Source organism: Aethalodelphis obliquidens, unplaced genomic scaffold (assembly GCF_003676395.1).
Source record: "Aethalodelphis obliquidens isolate GAN/ISIS:26980383/991018 unplaced genomic scaffold, ASM367639v1 scaffold59, whole genome shotgun sequence".
Taxonomy (NCBI): domain Eukaryota; kingdom Metazoa; phylum Chordata; class Mammalia; order Artiodactyla; family Delphinidae; genus Aethalodelphis; species Aethalodelphis obliquidens.
This window is the reverse complement of record NW_020838003.1, coordinates 1,365,531-1,381,983: the sequence shown is the minus strand read 5'-3', so window position 1 is coordinate 1,381,983 and position 16,453 is coordinate 1,365,531. Positions and strand designations below refer to the sequence as shown.

Sequence of the window (16,453 nt, the reverse complement as noted above, 5' to 3'; positions counted from 1 at the left end):
ACTTATTGGAATTTTGGCTGTGCTAATCATTTAGGGGAAAAACTGTATAACTTCTCTGGGTCTCAGTCTCTTTTTAAAATGATGAAGATGTCTCCTTTGTAGGGTCTGAGCTTTCATGATAATAGAGGTTGAGCTTTTGTACCAGCTCTTCCCTTTGCCTGGATCGCTTGTTCCCCAGAGACACACATGCCCATTTCCTTCTTGTCCACATGTGTCTCCTGGCTGTGACCCACCCCCAACCCCCAGTCTCAGGTAGCTTCTTCCTCTCCCTCTCATCCTCTATCTCATCACTCAAACTTATTTTTTTCATAGCACCCATTCCCATCAGAAATGACCTTATCTGCATGTCTTTGTGTGTTTATTTATTTTTTCCGTGCTTAGAGTTTATTTTACCTATTAGAATATATTCATGATAAGAACAGAGATTCAAACTCATTTACTATTCAGTTCCCCACCTCTAGGAGCATTAGGCACAATTCAGTTCAGTAAATATTAGATAAGGCTATTCATAAAAAGTAGTTATTAGGGGAAGGATAAATTAGGAGTTTGAAATTAACACACTATTATATATAAAATAGATAACCAACAAGGAGCTACTATATAGCACAGAGAACTATATTCAATATCGTGTAATAACCCATAATGGAAAAGAATCTGAAGAAAGAGTATAACTGAGTCACTTTGCTGTACACCTGAAACTAACAAAACATTGTAAATCAAGTATATTTCAATTTTTTTAAAAGTTTTTATTATTAGTCTGAAATTGGAGGTGAGGGAAGAGGAGTTGACAGGTTAGGAGACAGCTATCTCCTCTGAGTAGAAAGAACATAGAGGATAGGACTGCAGATCCAAGCAGGTATGTGTTTGGAAATTTTAGTTCTACAAGGGATGGTTGTGGATAGAGTTATATAGTTTCCAAGTCCATTACAGGATTCTTTTATGTCCAGCCAAAATCACCCAGGCTATCTTGTCATTACTTCTTTGCCTTTAGTTAACCAAAGTCTCTTTAAAAAAATTATACATGCATACCATTTATTTGCTTCTGTGTGAATAATATCACTAATGATGGCTAACAATTTTCATTTTTATATTTGAAAGGCCCAGGCACCATTAACCACTGTACATATATGAGCTCATTTATTCCTCTCAGCAATCCTATAAGGACAGTAGTATAATTATCCCATTTTGCAGATGAGAAAACTGAGGCACAGAGACAAATAATATGCCCAAGGTCACATAGCTAAGAGCAGACCCAAGCAGTTTGGCTGTGAAGCCCATGCCCTTAACCACTGATCTATACTGCCTCTCAAGACCTCACCCACCCATCTGAAAGAAAAATTAATGTTGCTTTGCTGAAGCCAGACAAAGCTGTTTATCAACTAGTCAGACAAAGCAGGTCAGATTGTCCTGCCAGGGAAATGTCCTAGGAAAAATTGTCCTGTCAGGGAACAAACCTGGAAGGAATTTTCCTTTCAAGGAAAGGAATACTTGATCAATCAAATCAAGTATTCCTAAAATCATTACCTTTTCTCCCCCCCTCACTTTGGCAACCCCTTGCAATTTAAGGTCATCTGAAAATTAAATTAATGTTCTGTTTACTCCTTTTTTCAGGTAATTTAATAAATACTCTGGGCTCAACCCTGAACACCTCATAGAAAATTTACCCATGCTCCACAGATTGGCCGACGTGGTGAAAGGATATTCAGTTTTGCATAGATAAACTTTGATTTGCATTATATAGTGTCTAATATATGAATTCTTAGAATGTTTATGATTAACGCTTTGCTTACAACCCAAAACACTGGTTATAAATTTCAGCCCTATCTTTTCTTATTCGGTTTTTCCAGTGATCTGCTCTAGCTCCTCTTTATTTTTTCCCAGTGTGTTTTTAGATTATTATTGACCATCAAGAAATCCTTATTTGGAGTAAGTAGAGTCTAATTCCTCATTTTCTTAAAATTTACACGAAGGAAAATTATGAAAAGGAAGTGAAGTTTTTAAGTTATCTTTATCAGTATGCTTCCACATCAGTTTCTTAAACTCAGGGGTAATGAATCACTCTTGATTATTCTAAAATTAGATCTGTTTTGCATAGTGACAGTGCTGTGGTCTGCAGGTGTGTGGAAGTGTAGCAAGTTGGTAAAAACTACTGACTGTGGAGCCAGACTGCCTAGGTGTTAATCCTTTGCTCTGTGTGCTACCTGTGTGACCTTGGGCAAGGTACTTAACTTCTCTGAGCCCCAATTTCATTAGATGTAAAATGGAGATAATAATATCTTTAATGTTGTCGCAAGGATTACTTGAATTAATATAGGTAAAGTATTTAGAACAGTGTCTGGAACCTGGAAAGATCTATGTAATGCTGTTTTCTTTGTTCTTGATTCTGCTGTAACTTAGGAAAAAGTTGCTTTCCTTGTTACTAAGTGTTGTAAAAATGCTTTCTTAACAAATATTATTTTCATTCATCTTGACAGATTCAAAAGATTAATTCAGTATGATATGCTTTTAGTTCTTTCTGTATATCATTTATTGATTGTTAAAATTCATGATTAATTTAGAGCCAGATCATAAGCTTCTTTATGCCTCTTATGTAATGCCTTGATCAGATGACACTGAAAAACAATCTAAATAAAGATGTCTTCAATATTTTTCTTTGCTTTTAAGAGTCCAGTGACTCAGTGTTTCCCTTGGGTAGAATATTTTTAAATTCCTATTTAATTTTAAAGAAGTTATTTTATTTATGTGTAAATATCCAAAAAGGCAGACATACCAACTGGTAGGTAAGTACATTCAGGTGTGTAAAGCAGCTGCTCCTTCACCCTTCTCTAAAATGTGCATACTGCCATCTGCTGGAAAGAACTTTTGTACGGCATTTGGAGAGTATTTTTGAAAAAAATTGTTGAACAATTTTTCCCATAAATTTTTTTGATAATTTAAACTATATCTTTAATTCTATTGAGAGTAAGTAAATTTACAGTATAAGAGTTTTTGAATCCTTTTCAATGAAAACCAAGATTGGGGCAGTTGTGTTTTTTTGTTTGCCTAATTTTTTGTTTGTTTTTTCAGATAGATTGGAAAATACATTGACAAACCTTTAAAACTTTTTATATAGATAGGTAGAAGTGTTCTAATGTGTTTTGTATTTTTCTGAGGACAGTTGTGTGGCATTTTGTTTGATTTGAATAGCAGCAGTGTGAAGCAGGCAGAGCAAGTACGATTATAATTTGCCAGTGAGAAAACAGAGGCTCAGAGAGGTTAAGTGACCAACCCAAGGTCACTCAGTTTATCGGTGGAATAGTTGGGACCAGAATCCAGGTCTTTGAATATATTTAATCCTGAGGTGCTGATTATTTCTCCAACTCTCATCATATCCTGCGTGTCTCAGAGCATAAAAACATTGCATCCTGTTATCAATAAGGTCCAGCAAGATGACAAGCAGCCAATTTATTATGTACATTTTAAAAGTGAATAATGTACAGGAAGCAACTTTTTTAAACCTTGAAAAGCAAAATAATAAATGATATCCCGTGCCTTGCACAATACAGACACCTATTTGTTGATTTACCACAGCAGAAGAATATTTTCTCCTACATATAAATATTATTGCCTTCTGGTTGATTATTTCCACCCCCAGTAATTTAGTTGTACTCTGAGACAGTTTCGCAAATAGGTGCCAGCTCAGAACATTCCATAACTGATTTTGGTTTCTCCTGGAGTGCTCTGTTATCTAAGTAGCCTGGCGTAGGGATTTTTGTTAAATAATACTTTTCTTTTGGTGAATGGTAAATTTGACTTTTTAAAAAGTGTCTTTTTATTTCATCATTTTATAATGTAATATTGCCATTGAGAGCATGAATTTTGTGCATGATACTTTCTTGGCACTGTACTGATTTTAAAATTTACCAGATAAAAATGAATGTACCAATTTGGGGTGATTATATGTACATTATACTAGCTCAGATATCACAAGCTACTTATTATGATTGCCAGCTCTCATTTTATGATTCTAATAGTTTTCTGATATAGTTGTCTCCCACAACATTTAAAAGTGTTGCTGTCACTGCCATATTGCCATGGCTGTAAGGGCCTTCCTTCCCTCCGTCACCTCTCCTCAAGAAATTAATTCACTTCTTTTTATCTATTTTTCTTTAGTTTAAAATTTTATTGTTCCCCTATTTTGTGCCCTTACTAACATTGATTTGAACATTTTTTTAATATTAAATGCACTTACGTTTCTGTTACATTACGTACATGTTAAAAATTTGTGTGTGAAGCCATGTTGCTAATTCAGAACAGCTGCCTTATGAGAAGTCTCTTGGAATGTCCATGAGTCTCTCTGGATGATTGTATTAGTGACAGACCCAGCTTTGGACTTTTACTTGTATTGGGACTATGATGCTAGAAATTTCTTATCAGATAATTAATCCAAAAGAAGAGGGGGATTAAATCTTCAATTAGGCAGTATGAGGCATGGAGTAAGATAAGAGAATCTGTCCATGGCCAAAAGGATCATAAGAAATCATAGCTTTTTGGCCAGCATTCAATTTTCCTTATAATGACCTGAAATCTTCCCCTTTAATAGGGTGAACCTATGGTTTTTAGTTTTATTTGCTGTAGATATGCAGAATAAATTGAACCCCTTTTCCACATGGTGGCTATTAAGTTTTATTTTCTACTTCCCACACTCTAATGTGCTCTGATGTCCTTCTGTCCTTCTCATAAAATTTTTGAGCCATTGTGTGCGTGAATTAAATCTTTTAATTCTTACCCCAACTCCATGAGGTAGTATTCTTATTATGTGCATTTGATTGAGGTTCAGAAAGATGAAGACCACACAGGCAATGAAGGTCTTGAACCAAGACATCAGCTGAGACTACTAGTGGCTTGTGTCAGGCTTTAGCCACTGTATCCTCCCACCATTTTTTATGTGACACATTTTCTAGGCTCCTTGCTCTTTGCTTAGAGAGGAGTCTGGATACATTCCTGTTTGTATACATCTCGTTTGTAAGACAGAACAGGCAAAATGAACTCAATACTTCAGGTGTACAGTGGCCTATAGCGGGACAGCTTGGGCATGAGCTACCAGCCTGCACACCTGTGCAATGCAAGAGAGAATTGCAGATTTTTTTTCACCCCTTAGCTTATCTTGAATAGGTATTAAATTGGGTCTCACCATTATATGGGTGTGTGTGAGTTTGTAAATGTATAAATGTATAAATAAATGTATTTTTCCACTTTAAAAGGAGCCTAAGTCTTTTCTTGTTAAACTACACTTTGTCATCTTTAGTACATACTAGCTTCCCTAGATCTTTTACCTCCATCTTAGCTGTGCTTCCCTTTTTAGTTCCATCTAAAAATTCAGTACGTATATGTTTAATCTACATTTAAGACCTTGATATTTTAAGGTGTTCTGTGTAGTCCCATTAGATTCCTGAAACATTTCATTTGAGATTTCTTGGCCTGTTTCTTGGTCAGTGTGGCAAGAAATTCATGAATTTCTTTTCTTAGAGCATTCTGTTGTCCTTGAGTTGTATTTCTTTTTAAGGTCTGTCTTTCCTCTGTAGGCTTTAAATTTGCTGTGCCTTCTGTCCAAACCTCCTGGATCTTAAGTTGAATTGAGGTTGGTTTTCCATCTCTCTTTTAGTTATTGTCACAAATGTTGGTTCCCTGTTCCTGAGAACAGCTAAGAACTTTGAAATGTAGCCAGCTAACTCCACCTTTCCCATTTCTGCTAGCATTTGCCATCTTACTAAGCAATCTTTATTCACACCAATTTTGCACTAGTATAACCAGAAGATATGTCTACTTTAAACTGCCAATAATTTACTGAGTGTTTTTGCATGTTAGCTAATCTCTACGGTCTTCATCTTCCTCATCTATATAAATCTGTGTTGGACTATGGCCTCTGAGGTTGCTTAAGTTCTAATATCTGTGATTTTAAAGTATACCAAATTACCTGTAGAAATTTTAATTCAACATTAAAAATTAAATAAAAAGCAGTGACTCAACTTTGCCTTTCTGAGCTATACCCAGGACTGGTATTATATGTACTTGTACAGTCATCTTAGTAATGCAGATATGGAAGGATTTCTTTATGTAGGACTTCTAAATAATTGTTGCCTCAGCTGCCCCACTCCTGGGGTGGAGGCATTGGGAGGGCCACCCAGTTACTGGCCCACAGATGGACCACCACAGCTCCTGCACACGGGCTTCCCCAACCAGACGTAGCACCCCTGATGGCAACAGGGGCACCTGGAGGACATGCTTGCTCTTTTCCTCCACATGGTTGCAGCCACTCACAGCTGGCAGATGCTTCACCAGAGTCACCGTCTTGTGATGAATGTTATGTGTGGATCATAGCACACATGGACTTTTAACACTACAGTAGTTTAATGAAGCCCTTTTAAAGCATATTCTCTACGTTCATGGTACTGTGGGGTTTACAAAATAAATAATTCACATAGCCAAGAATTATTCCATAGTTAAAAGTAAATGATTTCATTTCAGACATCAGTTTAAACTAAACTAAAAAAAAAAAGGGACTTGACTTCTATATTTGGGATTACACAACCATTACATACCCTAAATGTGCATCTCATGAAATCTCTTGTGTTGCCTTTCTTCAGGTAATTATCTACTTTGTTTCTAGGTGAATGAAATTTACCATGATGAGTCCCTGGGAGTGCATATAAATGTGGTTCTGGTGCGCATGATAATGCTGGGCTATGCAAAGGTAAAATGTCTTACTGTATGTCAACTGTGAACATCAAGGACTGGATTAGCAAACAGATTAGATTGCTGAAGCCATAACTAACATTCAACGTAGACATGTCTCACGTAGACCCCAGTTGCTGTGAACTGAGAGTAGAAAACTGCCCCAATGAATGGAGATCTCTAAATTTGAGTAGATAATGAATGATTTTTGTGCTGGTACTATTTGCTGTGTTTACCTCTATTTTATGGAGTTGGAGATAATTATCCTGATTTTGGCATAACTGTATGAATGAAAATGAATGGATACCATTATAAAAGAAAAAGAATTTCCTTAATCTATCATCGTCATCAAATTTATGGTTCATTTATTATTCCAAAACATCTATACTGAGTGCCTACTATGTGTCAGATGCTTTCTAGGTACTTCAAATATATCTGTGAAGCAAAATAACAAAGATCCTTACCCTCTCATGATTTCTTGAAAACAATATGTGAAATATGAGTCTTTTCAATTAAGAAAAGTAAAGCACACGGTGAATATTTTTTTATTTAAAAGGACATTAATCTTTTTGAAAGCAAAATGTTGGGTCAAAATACATACAATAGGCGTTTTTATGTAATGTGTCTTTAGCTGGCTTTAAAATGACACTAGATGTGTCCCTGTCCTTGGAAATAATGGAATGGAGGAAGTGGTCTCTCCCTTTGAGGAGAAAACATAGGGGAAGTGACTAACTTGGCAGCTTTCTTGATGTTTAAAATTACATGTCCCCCCTCCCATAATTAATCCTCCTGATTATGGAATACTAATGAAATTATGCATTTAGCAAACAGGAAAAAAAATCCATGTGTTTGCATTTTATTATGTATGAAAACTTATCATTTCTGGTGAGAGGGTGTCATTGATCTTTAGTTTATCCCACAAACCTGACCTACTTTGTGTCTCCAACACAATGCAAGTCAGATCCAGATGGAGATGTTAACAGCCTTCAGTTGGTTATTAAATCATTTGTTAGGAGAAGTATGTGTTCAACTATAATAAACCAAACATTTTTCTTAAGAATGTAAACACTGATAAAAACATTTGCTGAAATGTAACAAAGCTCTCAGCCGGTCAGCCAAGTAGGGACTAATTTTGGGTTCCAAGTTCAATTTCTCATTCCATCAGAACTTCTCGGGGAAGTATGGTTCCTGGGTTCTTGAAGGATGGGGCCTTTCCCTCTGAACTTTTAACTCCTGACAATAATGTGATAGTAGAAGCATTCCAAGGAACGTCAATCCATCTCTTGGAATTGCAGGATATGAGTACACCCCTCTTCATTGCTGCGAGGTTAAAAAAAAGGGTAGGGTTTTTTTTCAGTGTGAGGTTTATATAATTTGACTGTTCCTCAAATCGAAGATTCCACCAGCTTTGCCAGCTCATTGAAGAACTTATATTCTACCCATATGTTGATTAATTTTGGACCCCCCCCCCCAAAAAAAAAATTTGAAACTGAAGATCTTTCACTTTAACATCTCTGGGAAAAAAAGTTTCACGCCCAAATCTTTCCATGTATCCTCTATTTTTGTTTTTAATATTTATGAAACTAAAAATCTAAGCTAAATCAGGAATTCTTACTAGAATTTTTACCCAGTTGATTAATATTGAGTTGCTTCACAAAAGCAAAACGATCTCAGCGTCACATATTTCCATTAATGGTGTCAGCCACCTTTCACACAGGTAATATCGATCATAAAGGTATCCCTCATGGGCATGTAGAATTTCCAAATGAGAGTATTTGGAAATATTTATTTCCAAATAAGTATTTATTTCCAAGTAAGCCCCCGATAATATTATTGTACATTATTTAATTACTGTAATCTCAAATGTTAATTTCAGAGAAAGTTATTAAAGGAAGCCTTTGGGAAAATGCTGTGTATGTCTTTAACATATTGTTTCCTCCTAGTCCATCAGCCTCATAGAAAGGGGAAACCCATCCAGGAGCTTGGAGAACGTGTGTCGCTGGGCTTGCCAACAACAAAAATCTGATCCCAATCATTCTGAACACCATGATCATGCAATTTTCTTAACCAGGCAAGACTTCGGACCTGCTGGAATGCAAGGTATTTCCATTAATATGTAGAAGAAAAACTTAAGGGCATGACTTTTCAAAAGTAATCCTAAATCAGGGAGTCTGTTCAGATGTTCAGATCTCCACCATCACTTTCCTCCATGCATCAGCCAAGCATACACTTTCTTTCTGTTGCTTCCAGTGACTTCTGTGGAATTTGCAATGCTAAATGCCACCTAAATACTATGATAAATTACACTCTCCTTTACAATAATGAGTGTGCATCTGGGGTACAGAGGGGATGCTGTAAAATGTGGTGTGATTTCCACTAACTGTTTGGAATGGGAAGGGAGATGCCATGGGAAATGTCTGCTGCCAGAGAGCTTTCTTCCAAAGTCAGCTTACATTTATCTAATACATTCTGATGTAGACTTCGGAAGAAATTAGACTGACCGTTTTCTTTTCAACGTTGGTGGAATTTCTGGCTCCCTTCATCAGTACCGTGATATGAAGGACCATTCACTACAGCAGAAAGACAGAGCTTGGTTGGTGGGCAGAACAGAATGGTAACCCCAGGCAGTTCCTTCCCTTAAGAGAGGAGAAAATGCAGACCCAGTGAATCTTTTTAGAGCCCATTACCTGTGGCTTTCCCAAGAGAATGTGGTGCAATGCTAGCAGAGAAATAATACTGCCTCTGTTTCCTGAAAAGCTTTTTTTTCCCCCTAGGCAAAGGTCCAGTAGTAATTCTTAATGGGTTTTCTCATAAAATGAAAATGAAAGTAATTGTTATTCTCTACAGGATATGCTCCAGTCACAGGCATGTGTCATCCAGTGAGAAGTTGTACCCTGAATCATGAGGATGGTTTTTCATCTGCTTTTGTAGTAGCCCATGAAACTGGCCATGTGTAAGTCACTGCTGACAGCTATAAAGCAAAAAAAAAAAAAGAAAAAAACAAGGTCTTTTCTGTCTGCTTCTCTCAGTATTGTTCATACTTTGGACAGAGTGCATGCCAGCATGCAACTCTCATCCCTTGCCAAGTTTGAGGGGCTGAAAACAGTGAAGAGGTCATGCACTGAAACTAAATGAGTGACTCTGGCTTACAGAGACACTCCTGGGCTTTTCGTAGCTATAGAATAAAAAAGGCATTTGTGTCAGATTGCTCTCAGTTTCACAGTGTCTGTGACTTCTCCACAAAAGCCACATTAACTTAAAAAACACCTATTTTCCTGTACTTATTTTCAAAACAGAAATTATGCCAAAGCCATGGCCCCTATGATGATTCTTACCAGTAGGGTCTCGCTTTGTGTTCTAGGCTGGGAATGGAGCATGATGGACAAGGCAACAGGTGCGGTGATGAGACTGCCATGGGAAGTGTCATGGCTCCTTTGGTGCAAGCAGCGTTTCATCGTTACCACTGGTCCCGCTGCAGCGGCCAAGAACTGAAAAGATACATTCAGTATGTCTCCTTCTGCGTGTCATGAGAATGTTATAGTAGAAATACAGACGTGAAACTGACTCTTAGGACCTTGATCAGAACCAAACTCCCAGGAAACGAAAACTTTTGTTCATGACAAACATTTTCTTCTGACTCAGCTTTTGGCACAGTTCCACAGTGTAATTGCAATATTTTAAGCCATGAGCCTAGAATTTAAGTGAATTTTTTTACTGTGGTTTCCTTTTAGTAAATTCTTTATGGAATCTTTGACTAATGGTCAAAGTTGATTTGAGGAGGGGATGGTCATGCAATGCCTGCATAGGGTACCACCTATACTCCGTAACATAGGGGTCAGGATCTGCCCTGCCACACCATGGGCGGGTTCAGCTAGGGACACGAACAAGGTTGTCATGGTTCTACTGTGTTTCTAAGTATGGTTGGCTTATTTTCCTGGGATGAATAAAGATGAATGGTCTTTTTCTAAATGGGGCTGAAACTAAAAACCTTAAAAGGTATGCTTTTGTAACCTTGCTTTATGATCTGATGAAATTCCCGAGTATGTAACCTAAGAATACTTTTTCATTGGAACGTGATAAAAAAATGAACATTTAACTACATGCAGTATTTTCCTTCCTACAGTTCCTATGACTGTCTCCTTGATGACCCTTTTGAACATGACTGGCCCAAACTCCCAGAACTTCCTGGAATCAATTATTCTATGGATGAGCAATGTCGTTTTGACTTTGGTGTTGGTTATAAAATGTGCACTGCGGTATGTTACAGTCAATTTAGATTTTGCATATTGAAACCTACTTGCTTAGCTCCTGTTTGGTGACATTTACAGACTCGCTGGTGCAAGAATATGAACCAACAATTTTGTGTTTGCTATGTCGGTACATGCTAAAGCTAAGTGCTTTAAATATGCTATCTTATTTAATCCTTGTGACAGGCTAGAAGGGAGTTGGTATACTTTTATTTTACAGATGAACAAGCCAAGACTTACAGAGATTAAGCAACTTGCTTAAGTCACACGTCTGGTAAATAGGGCTTTTTATATGTTGGAGAAAGCTTTATTTGTTAAAGCAAGAAAAAAAAGTATTTCATCAAAAGAAGTCGATCTGCTGTTTGAATTCCTCCATATGCAGATATATACAGATATTTGGTTTGTTTGTAAGGTATACACGGTCAGCTCCTAATGACCTGCGATAATGTTCTGACCTGAGAATTCTAAAGCTTTGGCTCACTAGTGTAGAAAATTACAGTTTCTGCATTAGGTAATAGGAATTAGAACAAAAAACCCAGATCCAAAATGAGTACTAATTAAAAAAAAAAAAAAGCTATGACCATGAGTCTGTATCTGGATAATTAGTGGTGTAGGCAATGAAGATGTGGGTAAACTGCTGTTTGATATATATACATATATATTTTTAAATTTATCTAAAGAATGATAAGATATTTACTGTTAGAGAGCGGATGAGGAAACAGTAACACAAATATGTGTGCTTAACGTTTGGATATTATAATGTAGTGTTTTAGGAAAATGAAAGACATCCTTAAGAGTGAGAAGACTAAGATTCTGGTCTATCTCTGTTACTGTCTTATTGTATCCATAACTATAGTCTTACCTTATAACCCGTATTTCTCAGCCACAGATTGTTATGAAGATCAAATATATGGAAAGTACTTTATAAACTATATGAATGTATTGTATATTTTGTTATACCTGGAATACATTATCTTACACAGAAAGTTTGACAAATATTTTCTGCTTTTAGTTGGCTCATTATGATGGGCATTTTTATTATTTATTTCTGACTGGTTCATCCATTCAGGGTTAAAGAGAAGCCATTCTGATGGCTTGAGAGCTGCAAAACCACTATAATGTTTTCATATTTAAAATGTTCATAATAATTACTCATTCTTTTAAAAATCCCAATATTGTCTATTTGAAAACCGTAAGATAGAAATGGCATAAAGAATAGAAAAGTCAACAGAAGAATCCCAGACAAATCATTGTTTATCAGTGTTATTTTAGAAAAGTGGAATGAAAGTATTCTTTACTTGGAATTCTTAGGCAGTGTTTGTTTATTTTCTTAACATGCCACAAGTTTGACTATTAACTTGAAATTAAAATATGCAAAAAGCATGACATGAAGAAACTGTGTAGAAGGTGTTGTTGGTACAAGTCATTCCATCTCTATGTCGCTGACAGTTTGGTTTTTTTCTCTTCTAGTTCCGAACCTTTGACCCATGTAAACAGCTTTGGTGTAGCCATCCTGATAATCCCTACTTTTGTAAGACTAAAAAAGGACCCCCACTTGATGGGACCGAATGTGCTGCTGGAAAAGTGAGTATAATCTATTTATACAATAAAGATTTAAGATAGATACGTTGCCTAATAATCATCTTTAAATAACATGTATCATCATTTTTAAGAAAACCATAGTACATAAAGTTTCATTGTGGGAATGCATGAACACTGTGTACAAGTTTCCTATAGCTGCTATGACAAATTACCCCAGACTTAGTGGCTTAAATTAACAGAAAACTACTCTCTCAGTTCTGGAGGCTGGAAGAACAAAATCAGTTTTCACTGAGCTGAAATCAATGTGTGGGCAGAATGATACTCTCTCCAGAGGCGCTAGTGGAGAATCTGTCCTTAGCTCTTCCAGCTTCTGGCGATTGACTGAATTCCTTGACTTGTGGCTGCACCGCTCCAGTCTCTGCTTTTGTGGCCACATTGCCCCCTTCTCTTCTGTGTATAAATTTCCCTCTGCCCCTCTCTTATAAGGATACATGTGATGGCATTTAGGGTCCACCTGGATAATCCGGGATAATCTCCCCATCTAAAAATTCTTACTTAATTACATCTGCAAAAACTCTTTTCCAAATAAGGTAACATTTACAGCTTTTAAGGATTAGGACCTGACATCTTCGAGGCCACTATACAGCGCCCTGCTGATAGAATAGGAAGCGGCAGCTCAGCCGAGTATCTGGGCCCTAATGGGATTTGATTTACTTGCTGGCATCCCATTCCTTGTGAAAGTTGTCCAAAAATAAAGTCATGTGAACTTGTACAGAAGATTTGGCCTTGCTCTTTGGGGAAAGATGCCCAGAAGTTTCAATCTCAAGTTACGTAGTGAGGATCAAATGCTCAGAAACTGGCCCAGTGCCAAGCTACGCTACTCAGGAGGGGAAAGATCATGAAACCCAAAACAAAGGGATGTTAAGAGCTCAAGTTGAAGAGCTTTGACTAGTTTGGAAATAAGATATTGTAGATAGGACCAAAACCTGGCAAAGAAGATTTATATAGCTTTTAGGTCTTCTGAAGCCCTTTAAAGCTCTATTTCGAATGTGTATAAACTGTACTTGCTATGAGAATTACAAACATGATAATAATAATAAAATCTCCCATTATTCACGTTTAAACTCTTAGGCACTATGCTAAACTTGTACAGTGTGTTGCTTTGGGAAAATTCAGTATTGCAGACTTCTGACTGAAAAAACAGAAGCAACAATGAGTTGATTCATTTTTGCTTTATGAAAAAGGTATTCTGTAAACCAACTCTGAACATCCAACTTCCCTAAATATATTTGTGTTATGTTTCAATTTCCCAGAATTGAGTTTTAAGAAACACTTTCATTGTATGTACGATAAAAAAGTGAGTCAAAATGTTGGAAGGGAAAAGAACTAACACCTTTTGAGCATCTGCTGTGTGCTGGGTACTGTAAGCTCTAGGCCTCTACAGTATCCATGTTTTAGTACTCCCCACTTAGTTTTTCCGGTCAGAGAGTCTTACACTACTCATGGTCCTTTCCGGGTCCCAGTTTTCCTCATCAGAGAGGTAAAGATCATATATCTCTCAGAATCATTGTGAAGGAAAATTTTAACAATTATGTACAAGTGTTTTGAAAGTTATATATGTTTTAGATATGTTATGTTAATTATTTTCTAAAGTAAGACATATGGTTTCCTGTCATTATTTTAAAGGGGAGCAGATAGCCCTTAAAAAACTCCAGTAATATAGATAATGAGGGATGAAGGGTAGAATAGCACCTACTGGGCAAGTTGGGTGCTCAGATCATCCTTATTGATTATGATGTTTGATACTTACTGGTAAATGTGTCATTTAAAACCTTGTCTGAGTGAATGTTATTTTTTTAATTTTAATTTTATACTTAAAAATGCAAGTCTAAATTACCCAGTGTACAGGGCACTGCTTTGAGATAATTTTAAGTGTATTTTTGCCTGAAAAAGAAAATAAAAAAGAAATGAAGTTCTTCGCTTGGTGATTCTTGTATAACAACTTCAGCTTTAGCATACGCACGATTTTCATGATTGCTTTGTGTCGTTTCCCTAAGTGGTGCTATAAGGGTCATTGCATGTGGAAGAATGCTAATCAGCAAAAACAAGATGGCAACTGGGGATCATGGACCAAATTTGGCTCCTGTTCCCGGACCTGTGGAACTGGTGTTCGCTTTAGAACACGCCAGTGCAATAATCCAATGTGAGTATAACTCCTGTCATTCTGGTTATTGGGATAGACCAGAAAATGCTTCAATATCATGTCGCTAATGCTCTGTTTCTTGAAGTACATGTAAAACACAGAACGTGAAAACTAACGGTTTAAGTTTCTATTTTGGGTAAATCCCCATTTATCAATCTTGTGAAGAGTAGTCCATGGTTAAGATTAGAGATTGTTAAAGAAATTGCTGTTTGGGAGGATAAGGAGCTGAGCGGGGAAAGCAGATGGCTGTGCTCTTAGGACCTGGGCACCAAGGCTGTGAGACCCGCTGGAGGAAGGTCAGGCCTGCCGGCAGGAGCAACACCAACCAGAGGCTCCCTCACTTCCGAGTTAGGAGAAGAATGCTTTAGAGCTGGTGACGGGAAGATGGTGAAAGAAGGCCAGCGAACTGTTGGGGGAAAAGTTATCCTTACAGTAGTTAGAACAGCGAGGGTTCACCATGAGCCACACTCTGTTCTAAGTGTTTTCAACATGCTAACTCATTTAATCCTCACAGTGTTTCTCTAAGGAAGATTGGATTATTATTTTCATTTTACATATTAGGAAACAGAGGCATAGAGCTGTGATCAGTGTTTCTTTGGGTTGCTTCTACATGTTTTATACATGATATAAAATATAATTTTCCTGAGACCATATACCTGTTTTTTGTTTCTTTATATACTTTTGCTGTGCATTTAAAATACACTGCTTTAATATTTTAAAGCAGTGTATTGAAAAATACACTGCTTTAAAATATACTGATGTAAGTTGAGTTTGGGAATTCCCGCCACCAAACCTCAGCAGGGAGAGGATAGTGCTTTTGGAAAGGGATTGAAAGTAGGAAGTATGAGTTCATTCACTTTGTGCTGGCAGCTCAGAAGCCTTGGCTTTCTGTCCTCCAGCACTGTGTCTGCAAGTTTCAACTGCTGGACCAGAGCCAAAAGGCCTTTTTAAATGTTGTCTTTTCTTTAGGCCCATCAATGGTGGTCAGGATTGTCCTGGTGTTAATTTTGAGTACCAGCTTTGTAATACAGAAGAATGCCAAAAACACTTTGAGGACTTCAGAGCCCAGCAGTGCCAGCAGCGTAACTCCCACTTTGAATACCAGAATACCAAACACCACTGGTTGCCATATGAACACCCCGACTGTGAGTAAGATGCCCTCGCTTTTCCTGCTGTGTCGATGGTTACTTAGAGCTTAAGCTTTGTCAACACACAATCCCTTGGACTCTTGATCTCTACTTGGTGACTTAGAAAACTTGGTGCTTATAGGGGTAGGTCCTCCCGGGTTTCCAAGAATAAGGCTAACACACGCCTTTCTCTAGAGAGGTGAGAATTATGGCATAGCTCCTGGGAAGCAGCATTGCCACCGTCACTACTGGAAAGACAAGTAGAAAGCAACACCTGGGAGAGATGTTGAGTCTCCTCATGCAACTGAAATCCCTCTACTAGGAAATGCTTCTAGAATATTGTGATCCTTCCTTTCTGAATAACTAGAGAAAAATATAGTTATTTTACAACCAAGTCAGGAATAAGACAAAGACCATTATTTAATAACAAAAGGCACTTCATAACCTTTTACTTTTGTACTGTACACTGGTTATCAAGAAATACACTTGGAAATTCCCTTGTCATGTTTCACTTCTTACCCCTGAATTTTCGGTTAAATCTGTTCAAATGGGAACTTCTTGACAAATTTCTTAGTTGAGTGAATAAAAAGTAGTTACGGAATTATTGTGTGATATAATAC

General features: G+C 37.2%; 1 protein-coding gene across 1 annotated transcript in view; it reads left to right on the top strand.

Moving 5' to 3' along the window:
* Nucleotides 1-16,453, top strand: part of ADAMTS3 (ADAM metallopeptidase with thrombospondin type 1 motif 3) — a 297,648-nt gene that overhangs the window by 251,803 nt on the left and 29,392 nt on the right. Inside the window, exons 6-13 of the mRNA XM_027087432.1 lie at nucleotides 6,650-6,733; nucleotides 8,658-8,814; nucleotides 9,562-9,667; nucleotides 10,076-10,219; nucleotides 10,838-10,970; nucleotides 12,432-12,545; nucleotides 14,561-14,706; nucleotides 15,676-15,851. Of these exons, the coding sequence (XP_026943233.1) occupies nucleotides 6,650-6,733; nucleotides 8,658-8,814; nucleotides 9,562-9,667; nucleotides 10,076-10,219; nucleotides 10,838-10,970; nucleotides 12,432-12,545; nucleotides 14,561-14,706; nucleotides 15,676-15,851 (1,060 nt within the window). The remainder of the gene's footprint in view (nucleotides 1-6,649; nucleotides 6,734-8,657; nucleotides 8,815-9,561; nucleotides 9,668-10,075; nucleotides 10,220-10,837; nucleotides 10,971-12,431; nucleotides 12,546-14,560; nucleotides 14,707-15,675; nucleotides 15,852-16,453) is intronic.